The sequence below is a fragment of the Epinephelus moara genome, chromosome 19, assembly GCF_006386435.1.
Source record: "Epinephelus moara isolate mb chromosome 19, YSFRI_EMoa_1.0, whole genome shotgun sequence".
Classification (NCBI taxonomy): Eukaryota; Metazoa; Chordata; class Actinopteri; order Perciformes; family Serranidae; genus Epinephelus; species Epinephelus moara.
The window spans coordinates 13,345,078-13,359,926 of record NC_065524.1 but is presented as its reverse complement, the minus strand read 5'-3'; the positions used below and the strand labels follow the sequence as shown (position 1 = coordinate 13,359,926).

Genomic DNA, 14,849 nt, shown 5'->3' with positions numbered 1-14,849 from the left:
CTCGGCATCCATTTTCAAGCTCTCTGTGTGTTTGTTTCCTTGCGGACGAGAAAAGGGAGAGCGCACATTTCCGAGAAGGCGTGTCCTTTTCAAAAATGCAAGAGGCGTTGCTTTATTGCTGGCTGTTTTCGCCAGTGTGTTAAACACACTTTAGAAAGGAGTGTCCCCAGACTATCAGAAGGCAGAGATCTCTGATTGTCTGGTGGCGAGACTACCCTCTCCGCGGAGAGCCCTCGGCTCCGCTCCCACGGTCTACCCTCGTGCCCTCCGGCCGGGCCCGGCCCCACCTCACCCTTCCCCTCCCTCCGGGGCTCTGGGGAACCATTGCTGCTTGCTCTCCCCTTCTGCCGGCGGCACGGGAACGCACATATGCAGTAGAACAGCCAATAGGAACGCAGTGGTCTGAGCTGACCTTTGATTGGTTGATGCACATCGGCACGATACTGATGCTTTAGAGGCTGAACACAGAGCCATGGTGAGGTGCAGAGACCTATTATTTGTCTCAGACCACTTGATTTACATTATGCTTAGAGGATATTATAAAATTTTTACTCAATTATACCAAAACAATGTTGCCTACTGGAGCTTTAATGAGAGATCTTTAACAACAGGCATATTTCCAAGGTGGCATCACTCATAAAGGGGGCCCATTCTATCTATGCCCCGGCCCCTCATGGGCCCCAGTGCAGCTGGACTGAATGCACTATCTATATTTATGCCCCTGTTCAGAGTGCTTGGAGAGGAGGGCAGGGAAACATTCTGGACAGGTCACCAAACAAGGGCCACAATTTTTACATCGAGGGGACCATTTTACCATAGACAGCTTCTGCAACCCAACCCTCCAGGGGGAGGAGTTATGAGAAACTTAACAGCTACCTGACCATTTTAGATCTTTTTGAAATAAAAATCTTAGATAAGGGGTTATTAAAGTTTTGATGACTGAGTGCTTTTTTTAGACAGCCAGCATATGATTGAGGACCGCATGGTAAAAGACACTGACTCTTACATATATATTTTTTTTAATGACATTTTATGATTTGCTAGCACTTTACAAAATCTACAAAATCAGCAGTGATACTCCCTGCATGACACTCATATTGCTTCTTTTTTTTTTAAACTTCTTAATACATTTGAAAGTAATGAAACAGAGGCAGTGCAGTGTTTGACATTGATTGTACCCACAGGGTTCGAGCAACTTCTGCTGGGGTAAGGCAACACCACTTGTGCAAACCACACGCAGAACTGCAGTACACCATAATATTAGAATCAGTGGTAAAAATAATGACAGCAATTTATTACGTTTATTCATGATCATGATTACATTTGCTAATGATTACTTCAGATGATTATTTTTATCAATATATTAGGGGAGACATTTTGAGCATTTTTGGCATGTATCTCCTCCAACATATATTATAATTACCGCCTAGCACCAAACCCTCAAAGGGTGTTTTTGGTTATTAGACACTGTTGGTTTCCAGCTCCAAATATGTGCAAACAGCCCATTAAAACCTATGTGTAATAATGAGGAGTGTGGCCCTTTTATGGCAATGAAAGTGATAATTAAGACCATTCTGTTGGCTTCTGGCTTCTAGAACTGTAACACTGATATGAAGAGATTTGCCAATTAAACTATGCAAAATTACATTTGAATTATTAAAGGTATCATAAGGAAAAACGGTTCACTGTAGGAGTAAACATGCTTTAGTTGAGTACAAACAGTATGTTTGCAGACACTGTGAGTCAACATTTTGAGAATTACACTAATAGAAATGCTTCAGGGATATGCATAATACATGAGTGGGGGCAGCAAGTGTGTGTCACTCACACACATGCATAGGAACACATTTCCACATGTGAAATTATCATAATTAACAAAGCCTATGCATTTGCAGCGGTAGGGTGACACAGTGAATATTAGGTGTGCCCAACAGACACTAAAGGATGCTCCCCAAGAGGTAGCAGGAGTCTTGGAGAGGCTGGAGGACAGTGGGGAGGCCAACAAAGGGAAAAATGTCTTGGTAACAAATCCACTTTGTGTATCTAAAGGCCTTGACGAGTAACTCCCCTGAGACAAAACAAAGATGCCTAATGAGATTGATGAGTGCATTGCTTTCTCTCATCTTCAAACAAGCACAAGGTTTGCTCAGAGGAAGCAAGTGGAGAAGTCTGAATGCACTTTTTAGAACCACATGGGAGTGATTTCTTTAAACTTGGCAGAATGAGACATACCAGTTTCAGAATAATATGTAATGCATTTCAACACAGTAGTTCCATGTGTATGGGCTCTGTAGGCATATCGAATCAGTATAAAAAACAATAACCTCTATGCGACAGTGGAGGCATGTGTAACAATGTGTATGAGTTCCATCTATCATGCTGAGTATTAGAAATGTCATGGCATAACTAGTTTTGAGCGAGCTGGATACACTACCTCCTTGGAGTGTTTATTTGTATTTTGGGAAAGCAATGTTTGTTGTGAACAAACAAAGCATGCAAAGATTCAATACACATTTTGACATTTCTTCTGGGAGCTCCCTGGAGATGCATGCAACAGCTAAAGGTGGTGGTAGAGCAGCATGAGAAACTAAAATGGCCATAACTTAGGAGACTTACATACAGTACTGGAATTCAGTTTGGGTTTTGAGTAAAATATCCCAACAACTGCTGGATTGTCATTACGTGGTGTTCCCCTCAGGATAAACTACAGTAGTCTAACTTGGTGATCCTGTGAATATTCATCATGTCTAAATTTTAATTTGTGCAATAATTTGGTTTATGTAGAAATCCTTGTAAAAACTAATGATATTCAAATCAGACTCTTCGTGCTTACTGCTAATTTAGCAGCATGCTAAAACACTAAACAACGAAATTAAACATGGTGAACATTGTCCTAACCATTATAAGCTAAACATCAGCGTGTTAGCACTGTCACTGTGAGTATGTACTATTAGCATGGTGACAACAGCATTTAGGTCAAAGCACCACTGTGCCCAAGTAAAGCCTCACAGAGATGCTAGCATGGCCCTAGCTTATAGAGTGTATGTAAAGATGGACTACGTTTCTCCATTGTCTTAAAATGTCCAGGGTATGGGAACTGCCATCTTGCCCTAGTGATGTCATTTGGAGCCAGAGTCCACGCAGCAGCAAATGGGAATAGGCCCCCAGGAAGTGCGCCGGGCTTTAAAGCCAATTTACGTAGTGTCATTCCATCGGCCATGTGGCCCAAAAAGATGTTTTGAATGTCACATCCCGCGCGTCATGACTTGTTTCACTAATGGTGTAACAATTCGGCATTATTGGTCACCTGCTCACTTCTGCCTACCCAATCATTCAGCTCCCATCAATACTTTTCCATTCACCCTGGTTTCCAGCGCCTCAGCATCGGTCACACCCACCTCCTCGAGGCAACTCTGTTCACCTGTTCCTGATTAAGTACAGCCCAGTATACCCCAGCCTCACAGACACTCTTTGCCAGATTGTTCTTTGCCATTACCATGCAAAACTTTCTAGTGTTCCCTTTCAAACTGATTTCTCCCTGCTGTCCCTGCCTGTCTTTGAATCTCCTGCTTCACCTGCCTCCTGGTAAACTACTCAGCCCTCTGTCCCTGACCACAAGCTCTGCTTCTGTGTTCCCGGTGTCTGTTTGCCTGCTCCTTGCCTGGCCTGGCCTGGCCTACCGTCTGCTTGCTCCCCACTGGTGTGTGTGTTGGATCTGCTGCTCACCAGACAATGTCTCCTGTCTGCTCTTTCATGGCACCACAGCATACATGTGAACTGTCTGATGTGTGTGTGACTTGTGACTCACCTGCCTTCTTCTTCGGCATGGCCCACTGAAGCTTTTGGATCAGTCCTGTGCCTCAGGAGATTTCAAGCCAGGGAACTGGACTTTCCTGTTGCTTCACCTGTTCATTCTGTGTTCTACTAAGTGGCTTCATGCGCCATTGTGCATCTGACCAATGGGTTCCCGCCTTCAGTGAAGTATTGACATTCATAGCTACATCCATACTTCATATACAGTCATTACTGTAGACTCTTAGCCTTGTTTTTCTGAGTCATTGTAAAACCACTTTGTGGGACATGAGTTTCTCTCAACACCACACTCAGGAATGAAGTAAATGGCACTTTAGTTACGCATCATTTTGTAAATTCTACTGTTTAACTCGGCTAAGTCTTAGCACCGCATGATTTAATTTGTGTGAGTATGGTGGGGTGGAAGGTGTCATGGTAAGGGAGGTTGGCTGGGTGACAACAGGGCAGACCTACAGTAATACAAAAAGTTTCAAATGTGACAAAGTTAAAAGCATGAAGGAATGAGAGGTAAAAAGAGAAGTGCCGCAGACTTTTTGTGAAAAAGCCACAGTAAATTAGGAGGTGTTCTGTTGAACCTGTTTTGGTTTTTGACAAGTGAACCCACAGAGGACACATTTTTAAGTGGGTAAGTGCTCTTTCAAAGTACAGGGTTTGGCTGCGGATTCAAAAAGTGGCGTAATGCTCTGGTCAAAGCCTCTGCAGAGTCTAATAATTTTGGTAATGGTCTTGTCTGTATTTCTGTTGAGATATCCATCACTGAAATACTGTACCACACACAGACACAAACTGTCTAACCAATCCATCACTGACAGTAGCAGTTCTGTTTTCCATCTTTCAGCCATCCCCCTCCTCTCTCACTTCTGTTTGACCTCTGACCCCTGCAGGAACCTGTGGGACACCCCCTCTGCCTCTTGTCAGAGACTGTGCATATTAACCAACCACTTGGGTGCTGAATCTGTTTCATTTATTAACACAGAAAAGCCCAACAGGAACTCATTATTAGCACTGCATAATTGCTGCAGCACTTCTACACAAGCTGTTCCTCAACCTCTTTGGACACTCCAGACGGCCTGAAGTGTTCCTGAGTGCGTTATAGTAAATATATGCGCAAGAGTGGACTTTACAGAAGAGTTAAGTGTAAAGAAGTGCAATTCTCTCCAGGTACAGAACTAATTTGATGGACAGTCCAAGCTGTGGTTCATTTAATAAAGATAGTTGTGTGCAAGTGTGGAGATTCAGAGATGTGATTAGGTCCGTCTCACAGGATTCATTATTTTTTTAAAAGTACGTATTAATTGATCATATCTAATGGCTTAATATGCGCAGGGGAAGATGGTGAGATGAATATGAATAAGAAGGAGACAACGTACAGATAATGCTTCAGGACCTGCTTGCTTCACAGCTGTGTATATTGGTGCAGTGGGCTCAGGGGAGCTTGTGTTTATCTGTTTGTTTTTCTCTTTCTGGGATCTGTCTCCTCCGATTTCTGTTACTTTGTTATGAGGTGAAGGAAATACACGAAATCACAGAGAACCTGAGCATCTATAAAAAAAATTTGAAATGCAATAATAGTTTGTGTGCTTTAAAAAAAAGTTATCAAACACTGCAGCCCAGTGCATATTTATAGTTTTGTCCTGGCTGATTTTGATGGATTAGTTTACGTTTCATTTTTACCATGCAGGTTATCCAGCATCCTTTGGGAGAACTAGGAGTCTCTGAATACAAAAACAGTTTCTTTTACGTTCTTTAGACCATCTCTCAGCCTTCATAGCAGCCAGAAGTGGTGTTGCATTACGTCTAGATGCCACTTTGAACAAGGCTACATTCACTCTTGCTATCGGTCTGCCCTTATTCCCTGTCCACTGCCACATTCGTCTGGGTAAAAGCTCTGTAACGTATGCGTGGTCCAACAAGCGTTGTCCTGGTGAAAGGGGACACAGACAGGAAATTGGATTTCTTCTGCTCTCTAGACGTGCTGGCATTCGGGTGCTCCCTGTGTCCCCGTCGCACGGCTCTCTCAATCACTTTCTCGCTCACAGCGCAACAACATAAGGCTATTAGAGCTGCTGCGCAGATGGATGTAATCCATACACAGTGCTGCAGTGAATTACAGAGAAATGTCCCTCTCTGCTATTTCTAATGGGACGAAGCCAGCACTTCAAAGCACTTCTTTCTTAAAGCAGGTGTCTGGGAAGCTGTAAGTATGCAACTTTAACATTAGGCTAAAACATCAATTTGAAATCAGGCTGGACCATGAAATTGCAGCGCTAGTGAAAAGTTTTTACTATCCATGCCACTTTATCCATCTTACCGCGCTTTTGTTGAATACGAAGACCAATTAATCCTATGTTTGATTTGAAGCCTGCTATGAGGCAGCCACGCTTACAGCAGGATGTCAATTAAACACATTCACAAAACATTTTACAAGTGTTTCTTTGCACACATACACTCTCCACCTCTCAAGAGCTAATTCTTCCTTAATTCACATGACATTATTAGTTGAATTAGAATATAAGATATAAAATTAGCTAAAAATGTTTTATGTCAAGTGCTTCTTTTCAACTTGTGACAATTAAATGCTTCAGTTGGATGCAACCACTTGCATATTTACACATTCCTGCAGTACTTGTACAGAATCCTGCATAATAACCTTGTTTAATGTGTGTTGATCCAGAGTGGAAATGTAATAAGGATTTTGAGCAAAAGCAAACAATATAAATATCAACCATGCAATCGTTCGGGCACAACTCACTGGAGGATATAAAGATATATTTTTCATTTTGTATAATAGCTAGCAGGAGATTCAGTGTAAATCCAGTGTAGGAATTTTCCTGTTGGTGGACTATTCTTTTTCGCTAGAGCAAGACAGAAAAGAAACTTCAAAGCCATGCAGTCAACAGTGTGTTTTATCAAAGATGTATCTTCCTAAATGCGGTCTTTACATGCCTCATGAACCATATAATACCGAGCAGCTATTCAACATCTGTGTGGCCCACAGCAAATGCTCCACACACACACACCACTTAACATTCATCGGCTGGACAACAGAAAAACATGTGAATAATTTAACACGCTGCTGAAGTGAAAACAGCTTGGAAAGCAATATGGTCGAAAAGATGTCCAGTGTGCCACATTGGTTTGCAAAGCTGAATGCAGCAGGAAATATTATGAAGCTGAAACAGTAGGTGTGCATTCAACCCTCATCCGTAAACAAAGTGAACAAGATTGAATGCGCTTGACTCAATCAACTACACCCATGAGCGTCTCGACACAGTACCTCGGGATGTGTAAATTGACTGATAACTCTCATAACTCATCGCTACGTGTTATAATTACCTTTGAGGAGAGGTGGCAACAAGATCATCACTTTGAAATGTGAAGCAAATGCCTCGTGCACATAAAGTCAGCACACATTGACATTTTCTACTCGGTGAAATGTTGCTCAGAGCATCAAAGATCAAACTGAGTGAATACTGTAGCTATGGTTGTATGCAGTTTTAATGAATCAGTGTGTGAGTCCTAAAATCCTTTGGCATTGTGTAGCAAGTGCTGGCAGTGCTCTGCCTGGAGTGAATACTGATACTCACAGGAGGAATGGCTGCTGGGGAAGCTCTTGCGTCCCTCAGAGACTAGATCTGGCTCCCCGGTGCACAGCATCTTCAGATTTCCTTGTCCATCTGGGAAACAACGCTGGAAAAAATCGGGTCTAGGTCTGAAAATCGAAAAACAACCCAAAAGATGGTTTCTGTGTCGCTGATAGAGATAGTTCCTTCTACTTTTTAAACATTTAATTGGCAATGAATCTAAATCTTGCAAATCAAAACTGAAGAATGTGATCCTCAGAGCCCAACATCACTGACAGAGCCTGTAAAATGCTTTAGTTTGTGAAGCATACCTGCCAACAATCAACTTGATAGTGTTTGTGAAGACTCCATTGAGGGCGAGAGCCAGGGACACAGCTAAAAGGGAAGATTGACACATAGAATCAAATAAGGATCGTAGGTGATATAGATGATGTTGACACTACACTTTCAGTGTAAGTAGTTTCATACAAACAAAGTAATGCTGTAGTAAAAGAACTGATTTTACTATCAGTGCAATACAGGTTCTGGCACATTGCCCACTCTTCTGACATAATGTACAAATAAAACAGCCAATTAGGTTCACAGGAATCCCCCTTGGAGCTGGACAGATGGTTGTCAGGATTTACGTGTGAAGCCTCTCGTAATTTTTAAGCAGCAACGGTAGCAAGCAGGTTTTACACACAGTGCAAGCCTCACAAACACACAAAGAAATACACAAATACATATATCAATAAATGGGAGGTTTTTACATAGATTATTTCTTTCAGGCATGCGGTGGCCTCAGAAACAATGTCAATTTGTGAACACACATGAAAATCCAAAACAAATACATACACAGCAAACATGCTGCAAATACAGAAATGATGCAAAGTCAAATACACACAAACCCAAAAACATTTGCAACAGAAAAACGCTGCATATCCAACACAACTGAACATCTCCAGGCATCTAGGGGGAGTGCTAAGTGGAACAGCTTGATTGTCAACCAGAGAGAGAGAGAGAGAGAGACCAGACATGAGTGTGTTTGTTTATGAAGTGGGGAAAAAGTGCAGTAAAGAGAGGACATAAAAAGGTATTCTATTTTACATTTGGCCTTAGTCTGTTTAAGTATAATAAAAAAGCAACAGATTTACATGGTGTTGGCATGCTAGGGATATGCAGCATTTTTCTGTTGCATTTGTTTTCAGGGGTTTGTGAGTTTTTTACACTGCATTGTATTTTGCAGTATGTTTGCTGTTAATGTATTTGTTTTGGCTTTCTGAAGTTCGTTCTTTCATTTCCAGCACATTTCCGTTGTTGTATTTGTTGTGGATTTTCGTACGTGTTTTTAAATTTGTAAAGTTTCTCCTAATGGAAATGTTTCAGGCTGTGAAGTGCATTTACCCTTGTCAGCCACCGTTCTATTCCCTCCCAGTCATTGATCCAGCTGAATGTCAGTGATGTTTCAATAAGGCTAATGCTGTGTTCACACTATGAGCGCCACAACAACAGGCTACAAGTCATTTTCAATGGAGGCCAATGACATGAAGCCACAAACTGACGCCTAACACTTGTGACTGCTGACGGGCATGACACACTACAAATGAAAGCTGAGTCGGCCTCAACGTTATTCAGCACTCCAATGATGTGGTGAGGCGTCAGCCAATCATATCTTCTTGTTTCTAGTTGTGGTACTGTTTAGGTTAGTTAGCTGATGCTATGCTAGCTTTCTGTGTATTGCGGGCTGCAATGAGGCGGTGAAATGTGATGTTAAAATGGGGCTCAGACACCGAAGAAAAGCATAGATACTTTTACACACTTAATAAACTTTAGATGACGTTTAGTTGAATAGCATTGTTGCAAGTAGCAGATACACACAAGCCTGTGACTATGTAACTACATTTACAAGTGCTTAAGCAATACTTCAGCGGTGACAATAATGTAGCTGGTCACGCTGTTCCTGTGTTTGTCTTACTGTGAACACAAGATAACAGTCTACAGCCATAGTAAATCAAAGTTATTAATCCATCCATGTATATCTGTGCCACATTTCATGGCAATCCACCCAATAATTGTTGGGGCATTTCACTGAAAGCCACAGATGTGAACCTCATGGTGTCACCACAGGAAAAGTCAGGAATCACCGAAGTGATCAGCATTTATCTTCTGGGCACCATGAATGTCGGCACAAAATTTCATGACAATTCATGTAATAATAGTTGAGATATTCCATTCTGGACCAAAGCAGCGGACTGACAGACCAACAGACATGCTGACATTGCCATAAACAGAGCCATGCTAGCAAAAATAGTCACCAGATTTCAAGACAAGCTGTGCACACTGTGGAGTTTAATGCTGGAAAATATCTATTAGATATTTAATTGGAAGAGGAAGTGTCCCTACAGTGGTTCCAAAATGATTGCACCTATTTAGAACCAATCTAACTGTAAAGCAATTACTGCTTCAGCTCAACTTTGGTAATGGGAAACAGGAGGACTGCTGTTGGTTGACAGGTAGGTATTGCGCTGTAACTGTACGCTCATTTAATTAGCTATGAGGCAAACCACTGGGGCTCGTCGTTAGCCAGAGTTCCTGCCCTTGCAGGTTAATCCCAATAGTCTGCAGGCCAATTGAATGCACCCCACGTAGACAGAGCTCAAACGTATTATCTTCCTGTGCTGCCGAGAGGAGCACAGTGTCAATGTTATTTAACAGCTTGTTAATTTGGGCAAACTGTGCAGATCAGATGAAAGCCTAAAATGAGACATGTTCCGTTTGACCAGTTGGAAAATGGGACATTAAATTGCAATGTGTTCCCTTTGTCAGATCTATTTCAGTAGGAGGAAGCCTAGCACTTACTGTATAAAACTATTGCTCCAGCTCATACAGTATATAGTCTAGCCTTGGGAGCTTTGCTGATGGTCATTAAAATATTAATGAATTAATAATGGCCCAAAGCTAACAGTAGCACTAACAGTTTTGGCAGTCCTTTCTTCTTTTCCACACTTGCATCTGTTTGCTAAACTCCTGGCACCAATAGCTGATCACATTCATAAAGGAAACATCATCTGACCTAGCAGCATATTTAGGATGCTTTATCATAATGTGGTATACTGTTTATCCATGCCCTGTGGTTTCTGCCTCCAGTTTAGCCTTACATCTGCTATTTTCAAAGGGTATGACAGGAACTGATGTGATTGGCCTTTCTTTAAGCTCACCACAAGTATACCTGCTGATACTGCATTCCTCCTCCTAATACTGCATTCCACCAGCGTAAGTCCTTTTGCCAAATTGGTCTGTGCTGCATTAGGATTGTGCTTATGCCTCTGGTCGCCAAAATTGGGCCCATTCAAATGCACTTTCCCCAGAGTTTGCACTCGTGATTGCAGTAGGGTCTCAGGAAATTAGAGACCTATTGAGTAAAGACAGCGTTACTGCCATCATTTCACCAAAGACTCTCTCATTCAGCTCGTGTAGATCAGCCTAATTTCCTGTCTAGGCTAATCAGAACCAAACAATTGCCTGTGATTTGGCATTTTTGATATTCATTATCAGAGCTCTCGATGTTTTGACACATTAGACAAAATATGCAGAGACCATACAAACTCCTACTACTGAAAAACCTCTCATTGTCTCCCTAACTGTAAGATTACTCCTTCTACACACACCAAACAATAATGCCTCAGCGTGCTATGAGATCTCACATGCAGATGATGAATAATATACTTCATGCTTTGTAACCAAAATTAAGAATAATCACTGTGGAATCATCTCTGTGCCGTTCTTAGAGTGTAGTCTTTTGGAAAATACAATCAAACTTCTGCAATGGCTCCATTATATCTTGACTGATGGATAATCACACAATTAAGCTGCAGGAGTTTGGGAGTGATAAAGGGTTATTAGACGACACTACAAAGGGAACATTGTGTTCTTTTTACTCCAGAAGAAAATAAAGAGGCGTGGATGTGACAGCAGATTGCACTGCTCCAAACAATAAATGCACAATATTAGCTAAACCAAGTCCCAATGGTATTATGACAGTGAAAACCTACCTCACACCCTTCATTTATGCCCGCTCAATTATATCTGTTTGAAACTTCTGATTCATGAATTCCAAATTAGAGGACCCTGAGGGGCAACTTTGAACTCCATAATTTTGCAGGAAAACAGGGACAGACACTTTTGTGTGATCTTTGCTTGAGATGAAAAATAAATAGGTCTGTAGGTAGTTAAAAATAAGCGACTTCTTAACCGCACGCCCCCATCCCAAAAACTGCTTTTATGATCCGTCTTTCTCATTAGGTCTAGAGGTAGCATTGGTTCAAAGCTGTGTTCAAAACTATGATCATGTAGAAACTTGTCAGAATAATTGGCTCCCTTTTATTCTTTGTTCTTCTGAGGGATGTTGTTTTCCTGTACGACTATAAAGCCTCGTAGAAGTGCTTCTCTGCAGGCGGTAATGGACCTGTTAAATTCTACACAGCTCTAATCTCTACGCTGATTCACCGAGCTACACTCTCTCCAACAGATTCATCTCTGTGTGTCTCTTTAATTGGATTTGTGTTAAACTTTCTTAATGCTCTGTGATGTGCCAAAGCCTCTGCAAGCCTCCCGGCCCAGGAGGAAATGGAAAACAGGGGAAAAATCAGTGTCAGAGAAATGCCCAGATGGTGTGAGAATTAAACAAATAGCACAACATTTTAAATGTGTGTAAATATTCATGGTTTCTCTGATTAAAATGAACTTGGGAGGTACCATACTGACTGTAGCACAAGGTCACAGAGATGAAAGACCAGCACCATTAAGCACAGTAAAGTACTTCTACGTAGGTGACCAATCAGCCCAAGCTTCCAGGTAGAGTGGGGAAGAAAGGATTTTGTAACAAATGTAATATGTGCAGAAACTATAATTTCAGATCAGTCGCCAGAAAAAATGTTAACATTGTACCTTTCTCCCAACCACTGATATGTTTCATTTGTATATTTCATACCTATCATATCAACATTTCTAAAGTAACATAGTTGTGATTATATATACTGTATAAGAGCTGAGTTTCTCATCAGGAGGACGAGGGCATGGTGGATGGCATGACACCTATAGGTGAGATGGCCAAGCAGCAGACAGCAGCAGACCACTGTCTCAGAACAATAAACTACATGAGTGGGTATTTTTAATGACACATCAGGACATGTTGCAAAAAAACTAGGAATATTTTAACGACATGTTGGGACACTGCCAGTTGTGTCTGTAGCAACCAAACCAGATATCTTTTAGGGACATGTTGGGACATTTCCAGCCATGTTCGTGGCAACCAAACCAGGTATTTTAACCCAAACATTTTTTCCTAACCCTGAATAATTGTTTTTGCTCTTAGAGCTAAACACTTGTTAACTGCAGTGTTGTCATTACATAAATTAAAAGCTGAAACATAAAAGAAACGTAAAGTTTCAAAATATCTGCTGCATATGAAACACACAAAATTAACAAATGTCACATACCCATGGTTTGCAGAAATGGTTGATAATAAAAATGCTGGGTTGATAATATAAATGCTGTTAATACCTCTAATATGATTGTCACTAACAACAACACATTTTTGACATTTAAATTAATTGGCTCCACGTACCTAAACATGCCTCTTTGATCTCCGTCTTGTCCGTCCTCTGAATTATCTTCACTACAAATATCACCGCCAATGGGGTGAGGAATGAAATTGCCTGTGAGGAAATAAACACAATCAATGTACAGTCATTGTGACATTAAAGATGTGCTGCAGCGTTTAATAGGGCACATTTTGCAGGTCAATCGTAAAATGACTTTTGCCTCGGGGAATGACAAGAACCTATCAATTATTCAGAGTTCATTTTAACAAGACAAACTGAGGGGCCAGACAAGCTTGTTTATTGTTCAGTGGGGTCTTTTGCCTACACAGGGAAGAATTTTGCCCCCTCACTTGATAAGATTTGAGCCTCCTCAGCACCTAGGTAATTATTCATGCCTCAGAATGTTTTAATTACACTTCAGCCAAAGTCAATATAATTTTTTTTGCCTTAAGCAACAGAGCTAGTGAAAAAAACAAAGGCAGAGTTTCAGTTCCTTTATTATAACACACACTGAATTTCTCTTGTGTGTTGTTCATCAGTTCAGCCATGTGCACAGCTGTGTAGCTGCCAATTCTAAACTCATTTTGTACCTCGCCATCATCTCTGAAGTAGCTGGATTCAAAATTTTAATCACACTTGGATTCAAGTGTCCTAACTGATACTACATGAATTAGAAATTCAGTCAGCCACAATTCATTCATGTCATGGTAACGTGGGCGCAGACGCTAGCCTTCGGAGGTTGGAATCACCTGTGATACTGATAGTTTTCTTCTTTCCCTCAATACCAGCTATTTCAACATTGATAAAACATTCAGACAACAAATGTATTATTTACAAGTGAATTAGTTTTGGCCCCAAAAGGAAAAAAAAAATGAAATGATGAAAACATTTCGTCGGTGTCCTCGCAGTGTTGCATGACAGGGGAGGACACTGTTGTAAAAATGTTTTCCCTCAAGTAAAATTCAAAGTTAAATTTGTTTTCCAGCCCCGAAAGTGACCCTCAATCACTACTGAACAAGAGCAGTACTCGCAATTGGACTCTAAACATTTTTGGAAACCCATTTTTCTTTGGGCCCTCTGCAGGTTGCATTGAATAGGTTTAAACTGTGATTTGTCTTTTCAGCAACACGCTTGTAAACTCCAGCTTGCCATAGGCATTATTGTATCTTTCTGCATACATTTTGATGCTGAGCATTTTCTTTTACCAATTGCTGGTGATTTTGTCTATTCCTATTTAACTGTTGTCAGTGATAATTTTTTAATTTTTGACTCTTTCTGTCCTTTCACATGTCAGACGGGCAGAACCATTGTGCAGCTTTTTGTGCTCCATGAACAAAACATGTATTTTTGCAAACCTTTCATATAAAATGACAAAATAACATCTATTTGTAAAGAGGACTTTCTAAAAACCGAAAAGCATGAAAGATCACTAAAAAATACAAAGTAGTGCTCTCAGCCATTTGACTGTACCCAATCAAGTGGCAAGAGATTCCAAATTACTATTGCTCATACTGTAGCCACGAAAAACACAGTGCTAAAACTGGGTCTCACATTCGGCGGAAAACAGCCATGCATGACATACTGTATCAGGAACAGTATTACAGTGTGATAAAGTGTGGTTGCACCTGCAGATGGAAACAAATTTAACAGTGTCTTGCTCCGGTGAGGCATTTTCTGGATATCGCTGCATAGTGAGTAGAATGAGTTGAATGAGGTCACATTGGAAGTGTTCGCAAAAAAACTACCAAAAAAAAAGAAGACAGACACAGATTCAAATTCTGAACGTACTAAAATGTTTCCTGGCAAAAAAAATGGATTAAGGCAACAAAGCTATGGCAACTCAGCAGCTGGTGACATCAGTCATGTTCAC

The 14,849-nt window shown here is 41.0% G+C and overlaps 1 protein-coding gene across 1 annotated transcript in view; it reads right to left on the bottom strand.

The window, feature by feature from the left end:
* Window positions 1-14,849, bottom strand: part of plpp4 (phospholipid phosphatase 4) — a 56,242-nt gene that overhangs the window by 7,988 nt on the left and 33,405 nt on the right. Inside the window, exons 3-5 of the mRNA XM_050071374.1 lie at window positions 13,003-13,093; window positions 7,709-7,772; window positions 7,401-7,525 (exon numbers count right to left, since the gene is read on the bottom strand). Of these exons, the coding sequence (XP_049927331.1) occupies window positions 7,401-7,525; window positions 7,709-7,772; window positions 13,003-13,093 (280 nt within the window). The remainder of the gene's footprint in view (window positions 1-7,400; window positions 7,526-7,708; window positions 7,773-13,002; window positions 13,094-14,849) is intronic.